The following is a 17,585-nucleotide window of genomic DNA, read 5'->3' as shown; positions in this document are numbered from 1 at the left end:
TGCCCGCCGCGGCACCCCCGGCATCGCGGCACCGGCGCGGCGGGATCCGCCCCCGCGGCCTGCCCGGGCCTGGCCCCGCCGCCACAAGGTCGGGCACCGGCCCCGCGGCATCATGGGAGCTGTAGGCAGGACGCGCTCCGCGCGGCCGCTGCCCCGCCCCTTTGCGACTACGAGTCCCGGCAGGCAGCTCCCGCCGCGCGGGGCGTTCTGGGAGATGGAGTCCGCCCGCAGCCCTGCCGCGCGGGGCATGGCGGGAGTGGTAGTGCTAGTGCGGCGGGACGGGACTCCGCTTCCCAGAGTGCCCCGCGGGGGTGCAGGGGGCGGAAGTTCCGGTGTCTCGCTGTGGGTGCGCTGGGCCTGGCGCGGAGGCCGCGGGTGCGACGGCGGTGGAGGTGAGGGGCGGCCCGGCCGCGGGCCCGCCGGGGGAGCGGCGGCGGCGGCGGCGGCGGTCGCGGTGGGCTGTGCGGGGCGGGGGGGAGGGCGGGCCGCCCGGTGTGGCGGAACCGGGCGGGGTTCGCGGGCTTGGCCGGGGGAGGGGCGCGCGGGTGCGGGGCCTGGCGTGGGGCGGCGGAGCGGGGGTGACCCGGGGTACGGGAGCGGAGCGGTGGCGTCTCCTGGGGTGCAGAGGCGGAGCAGAGTCCCAAGTAAGGCCGCCTGGGATAGGGAAGCGGGGGGTTTGGGGTGTCCGCCGGGCCAAAGGGGGGTCCCGCCGCCAGAGGGGAGCGGGGCGGGGCGTCTCCTGAGGGTCTCCCGGGGTGGGGGTGGCACCGTGGTGCTGTCCGCGATAGAGGAGCGGGGGTGGGCCCTTCCTAGGGGCCGCCTGGGGTGGAGGAGCCGGGGGTTCCCCCAGTGGGGTCCCTCATGATGAAGGGCGTCTCTTTGGGGTTCCCCGTGCCGGGGGTTAGTCCGAGCCGGGGCTGCCTCGACTGCGGACTGAGGGAGCAGGTCCCGGCTCCGTGACCCCGCGGCTGCGTGCGGGCTCGGGCAGCCCGGTCCAGGGGTACCCCGGCATGTCCCCACAGCTGCGCCTAGCGCTGGACCTGCCGTCTGTGCCATTGTTAGTGGTTGTGGTGTTTCTGGGTAACTCTCTGTTACTGTGAGGCCCTGGTCAAAATTAGGGCATCTTTCACACCGTATTATATGCATTTCTGTGAAAAGTGCCTCAGGACACTTGTGTTTTTAAAAGGGGTGGAGGAAAAGTGGTCCAGGTTCACACTGGAAGGCAGAGGAACGTGACGGGGGCTGTTGCTAGGGATGGATTAGCTGACAGTAACCCCCGAGAGGGGCTGAATGGCATTTTGGACTGTAAATAAAGGCTCAGATGGAGGCAGGACGTGGCTTGGTAACTCTGTGGTTGTGAACCACTGGGAGAAATAGCGGTGAGCTCTCCCATTTTGTTTTTTAAAACAACTGGCACCACAAGAGTTTGGTGTTGTTGCTGATGTGTGGTATTATTTTGGTAATCCTGCTGAATCTCCTTCCCTGTCCCAGCAGGGCGTTGGTGGTGTGAAAGTTGGAAATGTGCTCATGAAGTCCTTTGGGACAGGCAAGGTCAAGATAGTAATGGGGGGGGTGGGGGGGTGTGTGTTAGAAATTCACCTAATAGCTTCCAATACATCTCTTTTAAAGTATCATTCAGCTGAAAAGCACACATACCCCCTTTAAGCAAAAACCTCCAGCCTGATACCCAGGAGAGCCGAAATGGTTCTCTCTCCTTTCACTGTCAAACTTCAGTGACATGTTTGTGTACCTCTTGCAAAACTTGAATTTCACACAGACTTTTTCTTTTCTTTAGCCTTACAAAAACTTTACTGAGCACCAGCAGTTGTTCCACAGCAAATTATTTCCTCTGTTCATTGAGCGTAGTCTTGTGTGTAGTTCTGTGTTTGATTTCCTCTTGGTCTATAAATACCAAGTCTGGCAGCCTTGGCAAAATCTGTTTGAAGATAAATTGTGAGTATCAGAGTATTTTTCTGGAAATAGCATCTCTTTGAAACTTCACCTTGCCTAATCAGTCAGTAGTTTATCCTGTCTCCTCCCAGATTTGGAAAACAAGGTGCAAAGTTGGGTGTAAGTCAGTGAGGAGGTGCTGGAGGTCTGTGCTGGCATTCTTCCCTCTGCCTTTTGCCAGAAATCTTTAATTATTCCTTAAGAAGGCCAGCTTCTTAGTCTGGCTCAGTTGCATGCTTCTGATGTACAATGCCATTACTTGACCATACTACGATGTAAATTTAAATAAGAGATGCAGAAGAGTCTGCTGTCAGGGTGTAACTGCCAGGGAGCATTCGGATCTGCATCAGACTCTCCTGTCTGCTGGGAGAGCTGTGGGACCACTGGTGACTGGGGGGACTAAGGCCACCAAAGAGCTTCTCCTCCTTGGAGACACCTTCTGTCTCTTCACTGGAGCTGAGGCTTTGCCACCAGGAAACAGCTAGCTGGGAGAGGAAGGAAATCAAATGCCATACTTGCAAGATGCATTTCGGCCCTCCTGAATATTCAATATAATTGTGAACAGCTAATTATTGTCTTAAAAGAACTCTAGATCTGGGCTCTGTGAGTAGCTGGACCATGTTGTGTGTTCTGTGGTTGAAACATCTTTTATGCCATCTCCCTCAGATGCGTGGTCGTGACTTGAACTATGGCAAGACTAAGTGGTGCACAGTTCCTCACACCCGAGGGTGGATTTTTGCCATACTTTGCTGTTGGCCTGGCCCCGGGCTCTGTTAGTGTGTCTTTGGCAAACAGCTTTACTCACGCTGACCTGTCTCCTGGTGTCTGCCTGTGAGCAGGGAGGTGGGAGCTGAGCTGGCTGTACCTGCCTGCAGCGGCAGGGTGAATCCTGATGGTCTCTGGGTGCAGCGTGCACCTTTTGGAGTGGTTGTGGCAGGGCGTTACCTGCGGGAGATCTTGGCATTGGTGGAAGCCAGTCCAAGAAGTTTCCGTCCCCGTCCTGCGGTTTGCTATTACTCTGCTTTGTGGGGCTGCGTAGTAAACTGTAGTGCTGAAATAACCTGTGTTAAATATAACTCTTTTTGGGGGTCATCCATGGTCCAGACCCAAAAAAACACAAGCTGGCACAACTAACACATTGTGCCTCGCCAGAGGCAGAGCAGAGGGAGGAAATCATATCGGCTGAACAGGGACTGTGGGAGCTGGTGCTACTGCCTGTGTTATTGAACCGTGACCTGATTCTCATGGATGTGGCTGCACAGCTCAGCTGATCTACGCCAGACCTCATTTCAGTCCAGTAGTATTTTTTTCCCCGTCTGATAATTTGAATATTATGTCCAAACAATTCCCAGCTGGCAAAAGATTTTTTTTTTTTTTTAGGCATTGGTAAGTTTGTTGACTTGATGAGAACTTGAGTGGGGGAGGAAATCAAAAAAGGAAGAACAAGAAACACCAGGTCTGCTGTAAATGTCTTCAGGCTGCAAAAGATCGTAGATAAAAGGACTAGCTGATGCCAGCCACCTATAATGGTGACTGCCGTAACCATCTCTGCTCACCTGTCCTCTCTGTGGAGAGTGCGGTGTCAGTTCTATCAGATTCACCTCTGAGAAAGACCAAAAAAATGCTAGTCCTTATGGAGGAAATCTTTGGGACTATGGACGTAGTTGCTGCATCTAGAGCCTTGTAAAATGTGAGCAAACCAGGGCTCTCGGGCTTGAGTGGCTGGCTGAATGAACCTGTATCCTTAGAAATGTCCCTGTAGCAGGTGGATGAGCGGGTTGTTGTACTGGTTGCCTTCATCAGCCCCCACACAGCTGCACCAGCACCCTGCCAGGCCTTACTGTCCCTGACCTCCCCGTGAGTGCTGGCTGGTGCAGGACAGTCCCCCGCAGCATCCTTCTCTCTGAATTGGAGAGGTATGGATTTGATGGGTGGACTGTTTGGTGGATGAGGAGCTGGCTGGATGGTCACATCCGGGGAGTAATGGTCAATGGCTCAATGTCTGGATGGGCACGGGTGACAAGTGGTGTCCCTCAGCGGTCCATACCAGGACTGTTTAACATCTTCATCAACAACGTAGACAGTGGGATCGAGTGCACCCTCAGCAAGTTTGCAGGTCACACCAAGCTGAGTGGTGCAGTTGACACACCTGAGGGCAGGATGCCATCCAGAGCGACCTGGACAAGCTCGAGAAGTGGAGTCATGTGAACCTCATGAGGTTCAACATGACCAAGTGCAAGGTCCTGCACCTCAGTCGGGGCAACCCCTGGTATATCAATCCAGGCTGGGGATGAAGGGATGGAGAGCAGCCCTGCGGAGAAGGACTTGGGGGTACAGGAGGACGAGAGATTGGACATGAGCCGCCATGTGTGCTCGCAGCCCAGAAGGGCAGTTGTATCTTGGGCTGCATCACAAGGAGCGTGGGCAGCAGGTGGAGGGAGGGGATTCTGCTCCTCTGCTCTGCTCTGATGAGACCCCACTGCAGCTGCGTCCAGCTCTGGGGTCCTCAGCACAGGACAGATATGGACCTGTTGGAGAAGGGCCAGAGGAGCTACAGAAATGATCCAAGGCTGTGCTGGGAGGACAGGCTGAGAGAGTTGGGGGTGTTCAGCCTCGAGAAGAGAAGGCTCCAGGGAGACCTTATTGCACCTTTCAGTGCTTAAAAGGGGCCTATAAGAAAGATGGGGACAGACTTTTTTAGCAGGGCCTGTTGTCATAGGACAAGGAGTGATGGTTTTAAAGTAAAGCAGAGGAGATTCAGGCTGGACATGAGGAAGAAATTGTATACAATGAGGGTGGTATAATACTGGCCCAGGTTGCCCAGAGAGGTGGTGGCTGCCCCATCCCCGGAGACATCCCAGGCCAGGCCGGATGGGGCCCTGAGCAACCTGATCTGGGCGAAGATGTCCCTGCTCGTGGCAGGGGTTGGACTGGATGAGCTTGGAAGGTCCCTTCCAGTTCAAACAATTCTATGGTTCTATGACTCTCTGATTCTGTGACCCGCAGGAGTGGGTGCTGCCTCTCGGCAGCTGGAGTCACTCCCTGGTGTCTGTCATAACCTGCTCGGTTGACTTGCTGCCCATATGGCAGCGCTGACCTTTGGAAGCAGAAGAAAAAGCATCTTGTGTGCTTTTCTTCAAGATTAGCTGCTCTAGCCAGGCTTGGTGGTGACTGTACGGTCTCCTGTTCCACTGAACCACTGCGGTGAGTTTAATCCTGCTTTTGAGCTGCTGTGTAGCAAGGCCTCCTGACCTTGGTCTGGTGTCCCCGCTGCCCTCCTGAACCACAGCAACTGGGTTAGCCAGGGCAGGTTTGAGACCAGCAGGTTGGTACCTGCCTCATTGTGCCCTAGCTCTGCTGCACTTTTTTTTGGGGGGGGAAAGATGGAAGTACTTCCCATTTCAAATCCTGGCTTTGGCAGTCGACAGGAAATCTGTACCTTCCTGGCTGGTGGGAGGAAGTGGATGAAATTTTATGTGTCTATTGAGGCAAATGTTACTTGAGGCACTCAGCTTGGTGAGGGCAGTGGTGGAGGTCAGTGCCTGTAGTGATTTATTGGCAAAGCCTACTCTATTATCTGCAGACTTTTGAGGGCAGAGTAACCATAGCAGACCAATAGGAGTGATTGTTTCCTTGAACAGCAAAGAGCTTTTGGCAAAGATAGTTTGGATTAAACATTAATTGCGAACTGTTGTTCAGCAACGGTCCTTGTTGTTTATAGATTGTGGTGTTCTCACGTTTCTGTCTGCACTCTGAATAGTGTCAGACAGCACAGTGTGTTGGGAAGCTTTATGTTAATCAAAGCAGATATCAAATGGTTTGCCCACCCATATTGACAGTTTGATTTCAGAAGTCGTTTGACACTCGCAAATTTGAATGTGGAGAAACACAGCAATTAAATTCATTTGTGCCTGAGCGTGGTCTTGTATATTTGTGGATCCTGATCAGATGTTATGAACACCCCTTCTAACCAGTGGTGTTTTTCTTACATGACGTGTGTTCTTTGCCTTGTGCCTTATTGCCATGTTATTTATTCAACAGATCGTGCTGTCTTGGTGTTCTTAGAGTGAATTAGGCGTTTCTGGAAGCCTACCAGGCAAGATCAAAATGTGGGGAGACCATCGACAAGGCAACAGAATGGGGTCTTTTCGGTAAGCATTTGAATGTATAGTTTTTTTTCAGCAACATTTTTAAATACAATAAGGCATAGGAACTTTCTGTTTGTTGATGTTTCTGCACAGCCTCCCATAGGCAGACTATTTTGGTAAAAGCTGTGAGATAGTTGTGGAGCTTGGTGTGATTGCCAAAGAATAGACAAGTTAAGTGACAATGTAGTGTTCTGCATTTCTGTGAAGTTTTTTTTGTTTCTTTTTTCTTTTTTTTAACAACAGCTGGTTTTAGTATTTCTGTTTCGCCACACCACCTTTTCCAGTGGTGCTTAGTTGAGTTGTTGTAAGCCAAAGCGATGAGATGCCATATGGGTTTTGGTACTATGTGCTGTTAAGACCTAGAAGAAAAGCACCTAATAGTGTGGTGTTAATTCTCTTCAACTGTGGTGCTTGCCTTAACTTCAGGAATACTGGCACTTTCATTGCACGCAGGATTTTATGAAAACTTTTGAGAGTTTAATTCTCTCCATGAGGTTAAGTAGACCATATGACCTTGATAAGACATGTTTGAATGTCACTAGCACTGTTTTAAAGATTCTTATCCAACTGGGCCTGCACAGCATGATATTTTTCGTAGTTTATATTCTTCTGGTTGTTAGTAGGCCCTGTGTTTGCAAAAGGGCTCTTGGTATGGAAAAAAAAAACAAAACCAAAACCAAACCAAAACCAAATGGAGGCACCAAGAGCTAGGGTTTTCCTCTGTTGTGCATAATTCTTTTACCCTTTGCTTATGTGTCCACCTCAATTATTTGAATATCAACATGATAAAGGTACTTTCTCATGGTATACCTTAGGGTTCTGCAATAAGAATACTTAAAATAATTGTCCAGTTGTTGAGAAAGCTGATAACATTTGAGCTATGAAAAAGTTTCCTCCAGAACATGTCTTAACAGTATTGATGAGAGAGTGATCGTGTTTTGTGATGATATCAGTAGTGCTGTTCTACTGATTTTTAAGTGGATTTTATTGGCATCATTCTTTACTGTATTGGGTGGGGAATTCTAACCTTGAATCAAGTTTTAATTACTGTTCTATATGGTGGGGAATCAGGGGAGTGTAGCTTAGGGAATCTGTATATGGTTTGATTAATTGTGCAAATGTCACCTTACATTCTGTTGGTGATTCTATAGTGAAACTCGAAAAAGAACGTGACTTGCTGTAGTTGCTAAGGAATGTCCACTAATTTGGGTAGCATTCAGTGTTATTTTAAAATGTGTCGATGTTTTATTATTCTACTTTTTAAATGTATTGGAGCCTTGCTTAGATGAAACATCAGGTAGCTCCATCTCAAAGAAAATCTCACTGGACTTTGAGAAACTGTCTTGAGAAAAAAACCTCTTCCTGAGTGGTCTTAGGCAGATATCAGGAGAGCTCAGAGCTATAGTGTTGTAAACTTGGTGTCAGACAGCCGGTCTGGAGGCACGAGCGCAGGGTCATCTTGAGCGTTGATTGTTGGCATATTCCCGTGGGGCACCCTCAAAGCCTGAACTGGCAGCTCGCAGCATTTTGCCAGTCTAGACTCCAGCACAAGGAAGCATCAGTGAGTCTCTGCAGTATGTTAATAGAGCATATTTGGTAACCTCTGCTTTTGTGTGCCTCAGGATGTTGTGATAAGTTAGCTGTTTAATACTGCCTGGAGAGCTTAAGCTCAAGTGGTTCCTCACAAGCGTGTGCTGGTGATGCTAACAAACACACACACCAGCTGCTGGAACCTGGCACAGCTGCAGAGCTGTGTGCAGTGCAGGATTATGTGGATTGCTGCCATCATTAACCCATTAATATTGCAGGTATTCCCTGTTGAGTGCTTCTGGAAATTGTGCTGAAATGGGAGCACCCAAGTTTACTTTCTCACATCTGTCGTATGCTGCCTCATCTTAAACTGCCAAACATCAATATCTTCTGCGGATCTTAGACTGTTACACAACTCTATAAAAGTTTAGAGAAGAATGTGCTGCTGTGTAGATTTGAGACTCTAAGCACGTTATGAATAATACTGTCTTTATTTCTACAGTGGGAGCCAAGAAGAAAGGTTTGCTCCCGGGTGGAACAGGGAATATCCTCCTTCCCTTGATAGTCTTGCTCAAGAAAGACACTCTGGCAACTTCTCTGGCAGAGAATCACTTCCTTTTGATATCCAGGCATTCACAGGCCTCCTCAATCCTCAGTTTGCCAACAGAGAGGAACCTTCTTTCAGCTTTGGAGCTAGAGATGGACCACGTAGTGACTTCAGAGGTGGGGAGGGGCACCATGATTTCAGGGGCAGAGATTTCCCACCACCTGACTTCCAGGGCAGAGATGAGTCCCAGATGGAGTTCAGAGGAAGGGAGCCCCCCTCTTCCGAGTATAGGGGCAGGGATATGTACTCTGGAGACTACTGGGAGAGAGAAGGGCCACCTATGGAGTTCAGGGGTGGGGACGTTCCTTCCATGGACTACAGGAACAGGGAGACGTTCCGTATGAACTACAGGGATAGAGAAGCACATAATATGGATTACAGGGGCAGAGATGAACCATCAGACTTCAGGGGACGGGGGTCTTTTGATCTAGACTTCAGAGGTCGAGATGGACCTCATGCAGACTTTAGGGCAAGAGATGTGTCTGAGTTAGACTACAGGGGCAGAGAGCATTCCTATTCAGACTTCAAAAATAGGGATGTACCTGATTTGGACTTCAGGGGTGTGGGCACCTCTGATTTGGACTTCAGAAACAGAAATGCACCATCATCAGACTTCAGAAGTAGGCACAGGTCCCGGTCTGATCAGGATTTCAGGAGCAGAGATGTGGCTCCTCGTATGGACTTTTCAGATAGGGAAATGCCTCCTGTGGATCAAAACCTTGTAGATTTTAGACACAACCAATCTACTGTACCTTTAGCAGAAAGAGAGGGCTCTGGTTTAAACACCAGCAAGAGAGAGGAGTCTGCACTTGGTCTAGATAGAACTCCCTTTGGTAGCCAAAAAGGGGAATTTCAACATTCAGAAGCACCAGCCAGAGAAGAGGAACCCCTCGGATTGGGTCTTGAAGACGACACTTCACACAATTTCCAAAATAGCCGTGGACCTCTTCCTACTCTTCAGGACCAAGAGGAGCAACCTCAGACATTTGCTAACAAGCAGCAACAGCAGCAGCAGCTTTCTGGGGGGGAGCAGCAAGGATCCGATTCTGATCTTGGGTTAAAAGGTGAAGGTGACCTGGATTTCCTCGGAAGGCAAGACACTGACTACCGAAACATCGAGTATCGCGATGTGGATCACCGGCTGCCAGGGCATCAGATTTTCGATTATGAACATGGCAAGTCCTTTTCAGAAGGAAAACCCAGCAAAGATTCTAGGCCCTATAAGAACCTTCAGGTAGGTGGTTTTGTGAGTTGATGTTTCTTTTAAATGTGTGTTGGCCAAAGAATGGAAGGAGCTGAGAAGGAGTCTTCTGTTCGTATCCCATCGCTTCAGCTCTATCCTAATTCACCATCCTCATGCTCCAGGTTGTTTTAATGGGCGCATTTTCTATCTCAGAAATACTTTCTTCTCAAGAGAAATGCAGTTTAGCAATTGAGAATTGCTAAATACATAAAACCAGATTTGGTTCAGAAAGTCCCCAAATTGAAAATGCCCAGACAGAGGGAGTTTGAGGGGAGAAGTAGGATATAGAAGAACTTATTTTCTTATTTTCTCCTGAACATCTCCAGGAGCGCTAGTACCATGAGCACTACCAGAGAGATGTTACTGGCTTGGGTGGACCTGTGTAGACCAGTACAGCTGTTCTCATGCATGTTTTGTTTTCCTTCAGAGTTAACTTTGAAATCTGAAGGTAATAGTAACAACTTAGTTAATAACTACTAATGAATTTGAATTTCCCACTGCTGGAAAGTGGAGAGGGGTCGTTTGCCTGTATCTAGATCTCATTGTACAGCTCAATGAGCATCTGAAGCTACTAATGCTGGTCCTCCAGAGCTCTCTGAGTCTTAAACAGTGCTGGGGTTAAAGATCTGAGCCAGTCTGCTTATGGGCCTTTGCCTTTGAATGATACCCTGCTTTATTTTGTTACTGTTTGCATATCTTGTGAACTAGCATCTCTCATTTGTAAAAACCATCTTGATTGTGTGAACTCAAGGACCAAGATTACCGGACCTGTCCCAAATATGTGAAGCCAAGCAAGCTCATTCGACTCGGAGGAGTGCCTGAAACTGCCACAAAGGATGATGTAAGTCAGATGTTTTTCATCCAAAATTCATTGCAACATTTTCAAAACTTCTATCAAGTGTTTCTAAATGTACAATTTTTAAGCCTTGTTAATGTACTTCAGATGGTCTGTCATGTTACCCAGGGAAAATCCAGATTTAGAAGTTGTTGCAGTGTTATTTTTTATCTGACGATTCTGGGTTTTGGGGAGTCTGGAAGTGACAAGTTTTTCTGCAGTCACGTCTAGGGTGTTGGTAGCTAAAAGCCCTCACTCCAGACTCCTTTTAACATGCCTTATTTCCAGCATTGCTTTATATATACCAAATATTGTTACTTTGTTATTATGTTCTGGACTCAGATATGTAGTGTCTGAGTGCACTTGTTCATTCCTAGTTACTTGAAATTGCTTAAATGAGATCTTAGAAAGATGGAGAACATATCTACTGCTGCTGCTGATTTTAGTAAAAAAATCTAGGCTGGAAGGTGAAAGAAGCTCCCTTTCAAAAAGTTTCCATGTTGAATTAGGATTTTTTTTAGCGGCAGTTGCAGACAGGCAAACGCCTACATTCAACAGTTTTCTCGAGGGTTAGCTGTGATGATCAGAGCTGCTGAGGCTTGAATCTAGAGCACTCCTGGCAGAAACCTTCTCCATTGGAGGATGATAAGACTCAGAACATGCAGCCCATGCCCCTTGATTTGCTTAAAGACAGTAACTGTCTGGCTGAAACTAGCGCGACAAACCTTTGCATAACTGAATTCTGATGTAAATGGTGTTCACTTACTTAAAGAAAACCCCAAAATACTGCCCAAGCTCAATAAGCAGTTCTCAGGTACGACAGGAACTTGATGGAGAAAACCTGTCAGTTTGTAACAGCGTTAACCTAGAAAGAAAAGAAGTTTTGGGGAAAGAGAAAGGTATTTGAGCAGGTGCTTCACTTTCTGAGGTTTTATTTTGGAGATTGAAGTGGATCTTGATTTTTCCCGTAGATTCTCAACGCTTTCCGAGGGCCCGATGGGACACCTGTGAAGGACTTGCGGCTGAAAGATTACAGTTCAGGTGAGAAGGCTTTTCCAGTGCTTCTGGTTTCAAGCTTACAAAAGGGTATTTTTCACACTGACACTCACTTAGGCAGTTTGGTTGAAGTCTTTGATGTCATAATTGCAGGTATTTTCTAATGAAAATGCCCAGTGTTTTGTAGTTTGTCTTCTTGTCTTCAAAACTGATGGCTGCTGCTACTTCAGAGGTAAAGCATGAGTCCTAGAGCCTCTAGATAGATGGAAGAGCAGCAGGAAAACCAGGAAGGCTGTTCTAATAGCCATCAAGAGTAAAGCAAATACTGACATGGGACAGCAGGTTAATTCCCAATAGGTTTTTAAAATTATTATTAAATCTTTTTGTATTGTTCTACATCATCTTTCTGAGATAGTCTTACTGTGGAATGTGTCCTGCACAAATAGTGTCCTCAGGAAACCTGATGCATCCTAACATTTCTCCTTCAGTAGCATGAACCTGTTACCCTTCTTAGATAAGAAGACAGGTTAAAAAAAGAAAAAGTAAGTTTTACGAACAAATGTTCACATACTGGGTCTGGATGCTCCTCCTCATTCAAAGACTGAAGTTTTGCTGTACTTCTGGTCGGTATATATAGGATTCTGAAGAAAAATATTTTATGAGGCTGCTCTTTGAGAAAGTTGTACTGGAACAAAGATGTGCGATGGTAGGAAATGCAGGGTGAGTCCTGGGAAGTGGTTTGGATAATACTAGTAGGAAATACCTGGAAACTGGTATTTTTAAGGTATTTTTTTAAAACCTAGGAAAGCAAAGGCTTTTACCTTCATCAGTGCTTTTTCTTATTACTAATATGGGTTGCATGTGAAGCAGTTGGATTCCTGGTGTCAATACATTATATAAAGGCGTCCTACCTGTTTAGTAGCTGGGGAGAGAAACTGGGGCAGTCACGTATTTCTCAAGTATATTCTTGTTTCCAGAAGCTGTCAAAGGAGATTTCACAACCTTCTTGTGAACCTTTGAACTAAAGAACACCCTCCTGTCACAAAGTCTGGTCTGGCCCAATAAGCAGGGTTTAAAGGGCACAGTCCATCTTTCTTGCTTCCTTTCCTCTTTTCTAAGCATAGTACAGCATGGCTGTCATCAGCCACCCGACACTGACTGCAACTCAATAATTGCAACACACTCATTTTTTGCTTGTGCTGGTGTGATTTGTGAGGTGTTTTTTTTTCTGAATCGCATCACTTCTCAGTAATAAATTAACTTGAACTGGGAATCTCTTCGTAAGCCTCTTCTTGTGTACGTAGTAGGACTCACTGCCGTCATTAGAGAACTGTTGTTATCTCCTTCCCATTCCCCGTTTCAAAGGCTACTCAGGATGAGACACAATGTATGAAGTTACGCAGAGAAGCCCTAGGTTCTGTTGGCAGTCACATGTTATATGATGGTTTCAGTCTTCTGCCATCTCTCTAAAAGCTGTGTTTTCTTTCAGTCTGTCTCCTCAGCTGCAAAGTTGTTTTTGTTGGTTTTTTGTTTGTTTAAAAAGTTTTTCTGGCAGTTGTGGAGAGGGAAAGAATTAAATTAAAATTAGCTCATATTTTATGAGCCATTTAAAGCTGTTGTTTAACCCTGTCCAGTCAACATCAGTAATTAAGCAGTCTAGCATCATTCCAGGTTATGTGGATATTCCAAAGACTTTGTTTTGCATTATGTCCTGAGGCCACAAATGCAGCTGCTAATTTAAGCAGCTTTCTGGTCCTTGTTACGCAAGATGGATACGTCTAGGACAATAAAAGCTTCCTGAATTGTGAAAACAACTTCTTGAAACTGGGTAACTAGAAGCATTAGCAAATTTAATCCAGCTTTTCACATTAGGTCATCCTATAGAGAAGTGTGTGAAATTGAATTCATATTAACTTCTGAAAAGCTAAGTCTGTTTGAAACGGGAGGCCAGTCATGGGCTAAATAATGCTGTTAGGGTGGGGTGTGTGTGTAAATATTAATAAGAATTAAAGGCAAACTTGCTGGATTACCAGTGTCTCTGGGATACACCTGGGCCCAGGGGCTGCATTGCTGTGTCCATTCAGTGCCACAATGGCAGCTGGGCTTAGAGGAGGGTGTGCTAAGCCTGGCTCAGAAGGGTGCATGCTACCCCTGGCTCAAAGAGTGCGTGCTAAGCCTGTCTGAGTGGTTTGTGTATTGTTGAGTGCTGTTCAGAAATGGTAAAAATAACATTAATCATGAGTATGCATGTTGAGTGTGTTGGAGAGAAGAATGCCTGCAGCTGTTGGAGAACAATAACAGCCATAACAAATAACACACAATTAACTCGAAATAGTGAGGTTCAGATCAGTTTCACAAAAAGATAACGCTTATCATAAAGCTTGTCTCAGCAGCTTCAACCTGATTATTCCACTGCGTAATCTTTCATAAGACTCTTCTCTTTTGGGGAAAACATATGGTTGACATTTCTCGGGGAAAAAAAGCAGCTCGACTTCTTTATAAAGCCCTTTCTTTTTATGTACTGTGTATGTGCAAAGGGAGGTGTATTGTCACTGAAGGTTGTGCTGAGCATGGAACACTGTTCTTAATATACCTGCTGTGATTTTGGTATGCATTCGAACTGTTTATTCTTTAGATTATTTTCTCTCAAGCTCAGACTGAAATGGCGTAGTAGTTCTATTTAAATCAAAAAGGCAGATACTTACAGACAATCGTAAAATATCAAAATCAGACTTTATAACATTACTCTGCGCAACATTAATGTGCCGTTTTCACCAATTAGATTTTTGAATTGATGTTCAGACTGAAAGTATCAAATCCATTTGTGGGGGGAAGCGGGCCTCTTCCAAAGTAATGTGTAAGCCTTGGCAGAAATAACTGTGTTAGATTGTTGCCTTCTCTTTCAGCTTACCTTTTCAAGTATGTTTGGTGATGTCTGTTCAATTAATCATTACAAAGAGTAAAGACTGAGGTGATAGGGGAATCTTCTTAAAGCTGCTTTAGTCTGTGACATCTCCTGGTGCCTCTTCACGCCGCAGATGTGCTGCAGCTTCGGTAGATGCTGGCACTGACAGCTTGTCAGCTGCTCTCTGAGAAGGGGTTGCCAGTCACGGCTTGTGAGGTCCCTCCGTCCCATCTGAGAGTCCTTATCTCACTGGGGTCAAGGCTTTCGTGTGGGCCTCCCTCCGTGGAGCTGCCAGTGCAGCGTGCGACGGCACTGGGCTGCTCGTGGCAGGGTGCCTGTCATCTCCTGCCACTGTCTGTGCGCTCGTTTCGGTGCTGACTGCCAGGAGCTTGAAACCGATACCTTTTGACCTTCGAGGAATCCAACATGAACACACCTTGTCCTGGTTTTGATTTTGGTCATCTTTTAAGCTTATCTCCTGCCTGATTATCATCAAGCTTTATTTCTGTTTTCCTGACTAATGTCCAACATAAGCAAAGTCTGACATACCATCTTGAGTGTCTGATGTGTGCAGAACTCTTTGCTGAACACATATGTGTGCCCTGGAGAAGGGAGCCCATGGAACTGTCTTTATCTTAAAAGGATGCTTGTGATGAGTCGTTCACCCTTAAAAGATGCTGCAGTAATGCCTTAGTAATAAGTGCAAACACAAAGCGTACTGTGAGCCTTCTGTTCAGATTGTTCTCCTGGATGCAGTCTGCAGTGGGACAAGCTCAGAATGTGTGTTTTCCAGCCAGGCTTCGTGTTAGCATTAATACCAGCAGTGAGGAGGGGCTGTTCAGGGAAAGCGAGCCCGAGGAATTGCTAGGAGCCCATGAAGCTTTTCTAGCTCACTCTGTGGGGAACCGAGAGGAGTTTTTGCTGAGCTGGTGGAGAATAGACACGCTAACAGAGATGGAGAGCAGCATGTGCAGAGAGGAGCTTTGTGAGGTGGACCTGGAGGGACAAGGTGAGCTGGATTGCAGTCAGAGGCAGCAGCGAGTTGTACCCCAGCCCCTTTATGTACCCTCTAAATTAGTGCAGCACTTCAAAAATTGGGAGATTTGGGTTTGTTAACCCTCTTCTGACCCTTTTGAGGGGATGCAGAGCTGAAGGACAGGCATCCTCCTGTGGGGAGGGGTGTGCAGGAAACGGAACCTAAAAGTGGGACTAGCTGGCAACTTAATGGCAGCTGCCTGTTCAGTTTTGAAAAACTTTTGTTTTAGCAAGTACTGTTGCCACCAAATGTACTGTATTGCTTGCTTAGTCACCTTCTTGCACTAGCATGTATTTCTTGTTTCATTTCTCTGGACCTGGCCCTTATGTGGTGCTTGGAACTGCCCCCTTTATCCCTCCCTTTGTTAAACTGCCTCAGCCAGATTCTAGAAGAAACTGGATTATATTGCTTGTTCTCACTAAGCTCTGCCACACTGGTGCCCTGTTAAATATTAATAAGCCCCTTAGATAAACCCTTTAAAGGTGTGTTGTTTTGGTTTGGTTTGGTTTTTTTCTCCAAGTGCAGTCTATCCAGTACATCAAAACAGTCAATCGTTGTTTTCAGGAATATTTCAGGAAACCTCTGAAATTTAAAATTGTATTCTTTACAGTTGCATTTTACTAGAACTCAATCTAATGTCCGGAAGTTTACACTTCATAAAGGAAAAGCTGGTACAGAATTTTGAGTGGTGCGCCTTGCCATATTGGGGTAAAATTCTCCATTTTCTGTGCCTGGCGTGCATCCCAAGGCAGTGAGATCTCCTTTCCCTTGAAGCTCCTGTGGTAGCAAGCACAGCTCTGCATTTGTCTGCCCCACATGGAACTGAGTCTTGGCTTCCTTGCTGTAGCTGGTGCATCTTGCCTGCTGCGCTAATGATCCAGAAAACAGCGTGGCTCACCGTCAAGACTGGTGCTAATGAACTGGAGGACGAATAACCTCCTCTTGCTGTGTTTAGGGCTTTGCACAGTGAAGGTTGTGTGGCCCACTCGACTGCATCAGCCACGAACAAGGGCACACGGATCTCGGGCACTTGCTGAGAGCTGAAGCAATCGTCCCCGAGTTCACAAGATGCTGTAGCACACACGGAGCTTCCTCCTGAGGCATGACCAGATCACCCGCTCATCAGCAGAGTTCTTCCATCTGAAGGTGCTCAGCTTTCAGAATCTGGGGAAATACCTTCAGCGCTGATCCACATGAAGCAACTGATTCCTGGTTGTAGCCAGAATAGCCTGGCGAGGACTAAAAAAAAGCACTTAGTTGGAATTAGTCCACGGTCATCAATATCAGTCCTTGCCAGTTTTGCCAGCTGTGTGGGCCACAGGCTTTTGGCTCGCCTTGCCTGGTGTCAGGGCAGTAGTGCATTGTCTCTTGGAAGCAAAAGGCTTTCTTGCCCATCCTTCCTCACCTGTGATGTGGTGGCTTAGGAAATAGGAAGTACAAATCTGCTTTAAGACAGTGTTTGTGATAGTGATCAGCCTTGGATCAGTTCAAGAAGGATAGGGAACTGCTGGAGAGAGTCCAGCACAGGGCCACGAAGATGATTAAGGGAGTGGAGCATCTCCCTTATGAGGAAAGGCTGAGGGAGCTGGGTCTCTTTAGCTTGGAGAAGAGGAGACTGAGGGGTGACCTCATTAATGTTTATAAATACATAAAGGGTGGGTGTCATGAGGATGGAGCCAGGCTCTTGTCGGTGACAACCAACAGTAAGACAAGGAGTAATGGGTTCAAGCTGGAACACAAGAGGTTCCACTTAAATTTGAGAAGAAACTTCTTCTCAGTCAGGGTGATGGAACACTGGAACAGGCTGCCCAGGGAGGTTGTGGAGTCTTCTTGTCTGGAGATATTCAAAACCCGCCTGGACGCCTTCCTGTGTAACCTCACCTAGGTGTTCCTGCTCTGGCAGGGGGATTGGACTAGATGATCTTTTGAGGCCCCTTCCAATCCCTAACATTCTGTGATTCTGTGATTATAAGGCCTGTTCAACAGAAAAGGCAACAAACACATCCATAAAACATGCTCACAGCATTTTTGACACACCGAAGCATTCTCTTTGTAATCATTTTTATGTTATGTGCTCATCCTTTTTGCATCTCCAGCACAAAACTTCAAGGTTTTTCACAATGTGCTGGCATTATTACATTGGTTGCTTTTCTGAGTCAGTCAGACAGATCACATAAACTGGGGACCAGGTTCTGTCTGCAGCACCTTCCCAGGTCTGCAGCTCCCAGTCCTCTTGTGGGGTTCTGTGAGGCCCCAGCCTTCCTTGGATTCCAGGTTTCTGTACAAATATCGTGTAATAATTTGTCTTTAATAAAGCTACAGTGCATACTGTCTT

General features: G+C 46.9%; 1 protein-coding gene across 1 annotated transcript in view; it reads left to right on the top strand.

The window, feature by feature from the left end:
• Positions 1–324: 324 nt before the first annotated feature.
• RBM6 (RNA binding motif protein 6) overlaps positions 325–17,585 on the top strand; it is a 59,528-nt gene continuing 42,267 nt past the window's right edge. The window contains exons 1-5 of the mRNA XM_065642509.1: positions 325–392; positions 5,992–6,101; positions 8,131–9,469; positions 10,230–10,319; positions 11,285–11,354. Coding sequence (XP_065498581.1) covers positions 6,058–6,101; positions 8,131–9,469; positions 10,230–10,319; positions 11,285–11,354 — 1,543 coding nt within the window. The 5' untranslated portion in view covers positions 325–392; positions 5,992–6,057. The remainder of the gene's footprint in view (positions 393–5,991; positions 6,102–8,130; positions 9,470–10,229; positions 10,320–11,284; positions 11,355–17,585) is intronic.

Source organism: Caloenas nicobarica, chromosome 11 (assembly GCF_036013445.1).
Source record: "Caloenas nicobarica isolate bCalNic1 chromosome 11, bCalNic1.hap1, whole genome shotgun sequence".
Classification (NCBI taxonomy): domain Eukaryota; kingdom Metazoa; phylum Chordata; class Aves; order Columbiformes; family Columbidae; genus Caloenas; species Caloenas nicobarica.
This window is presented reverse-complemented; position numbering and strand designations above follow the sequence as displayed.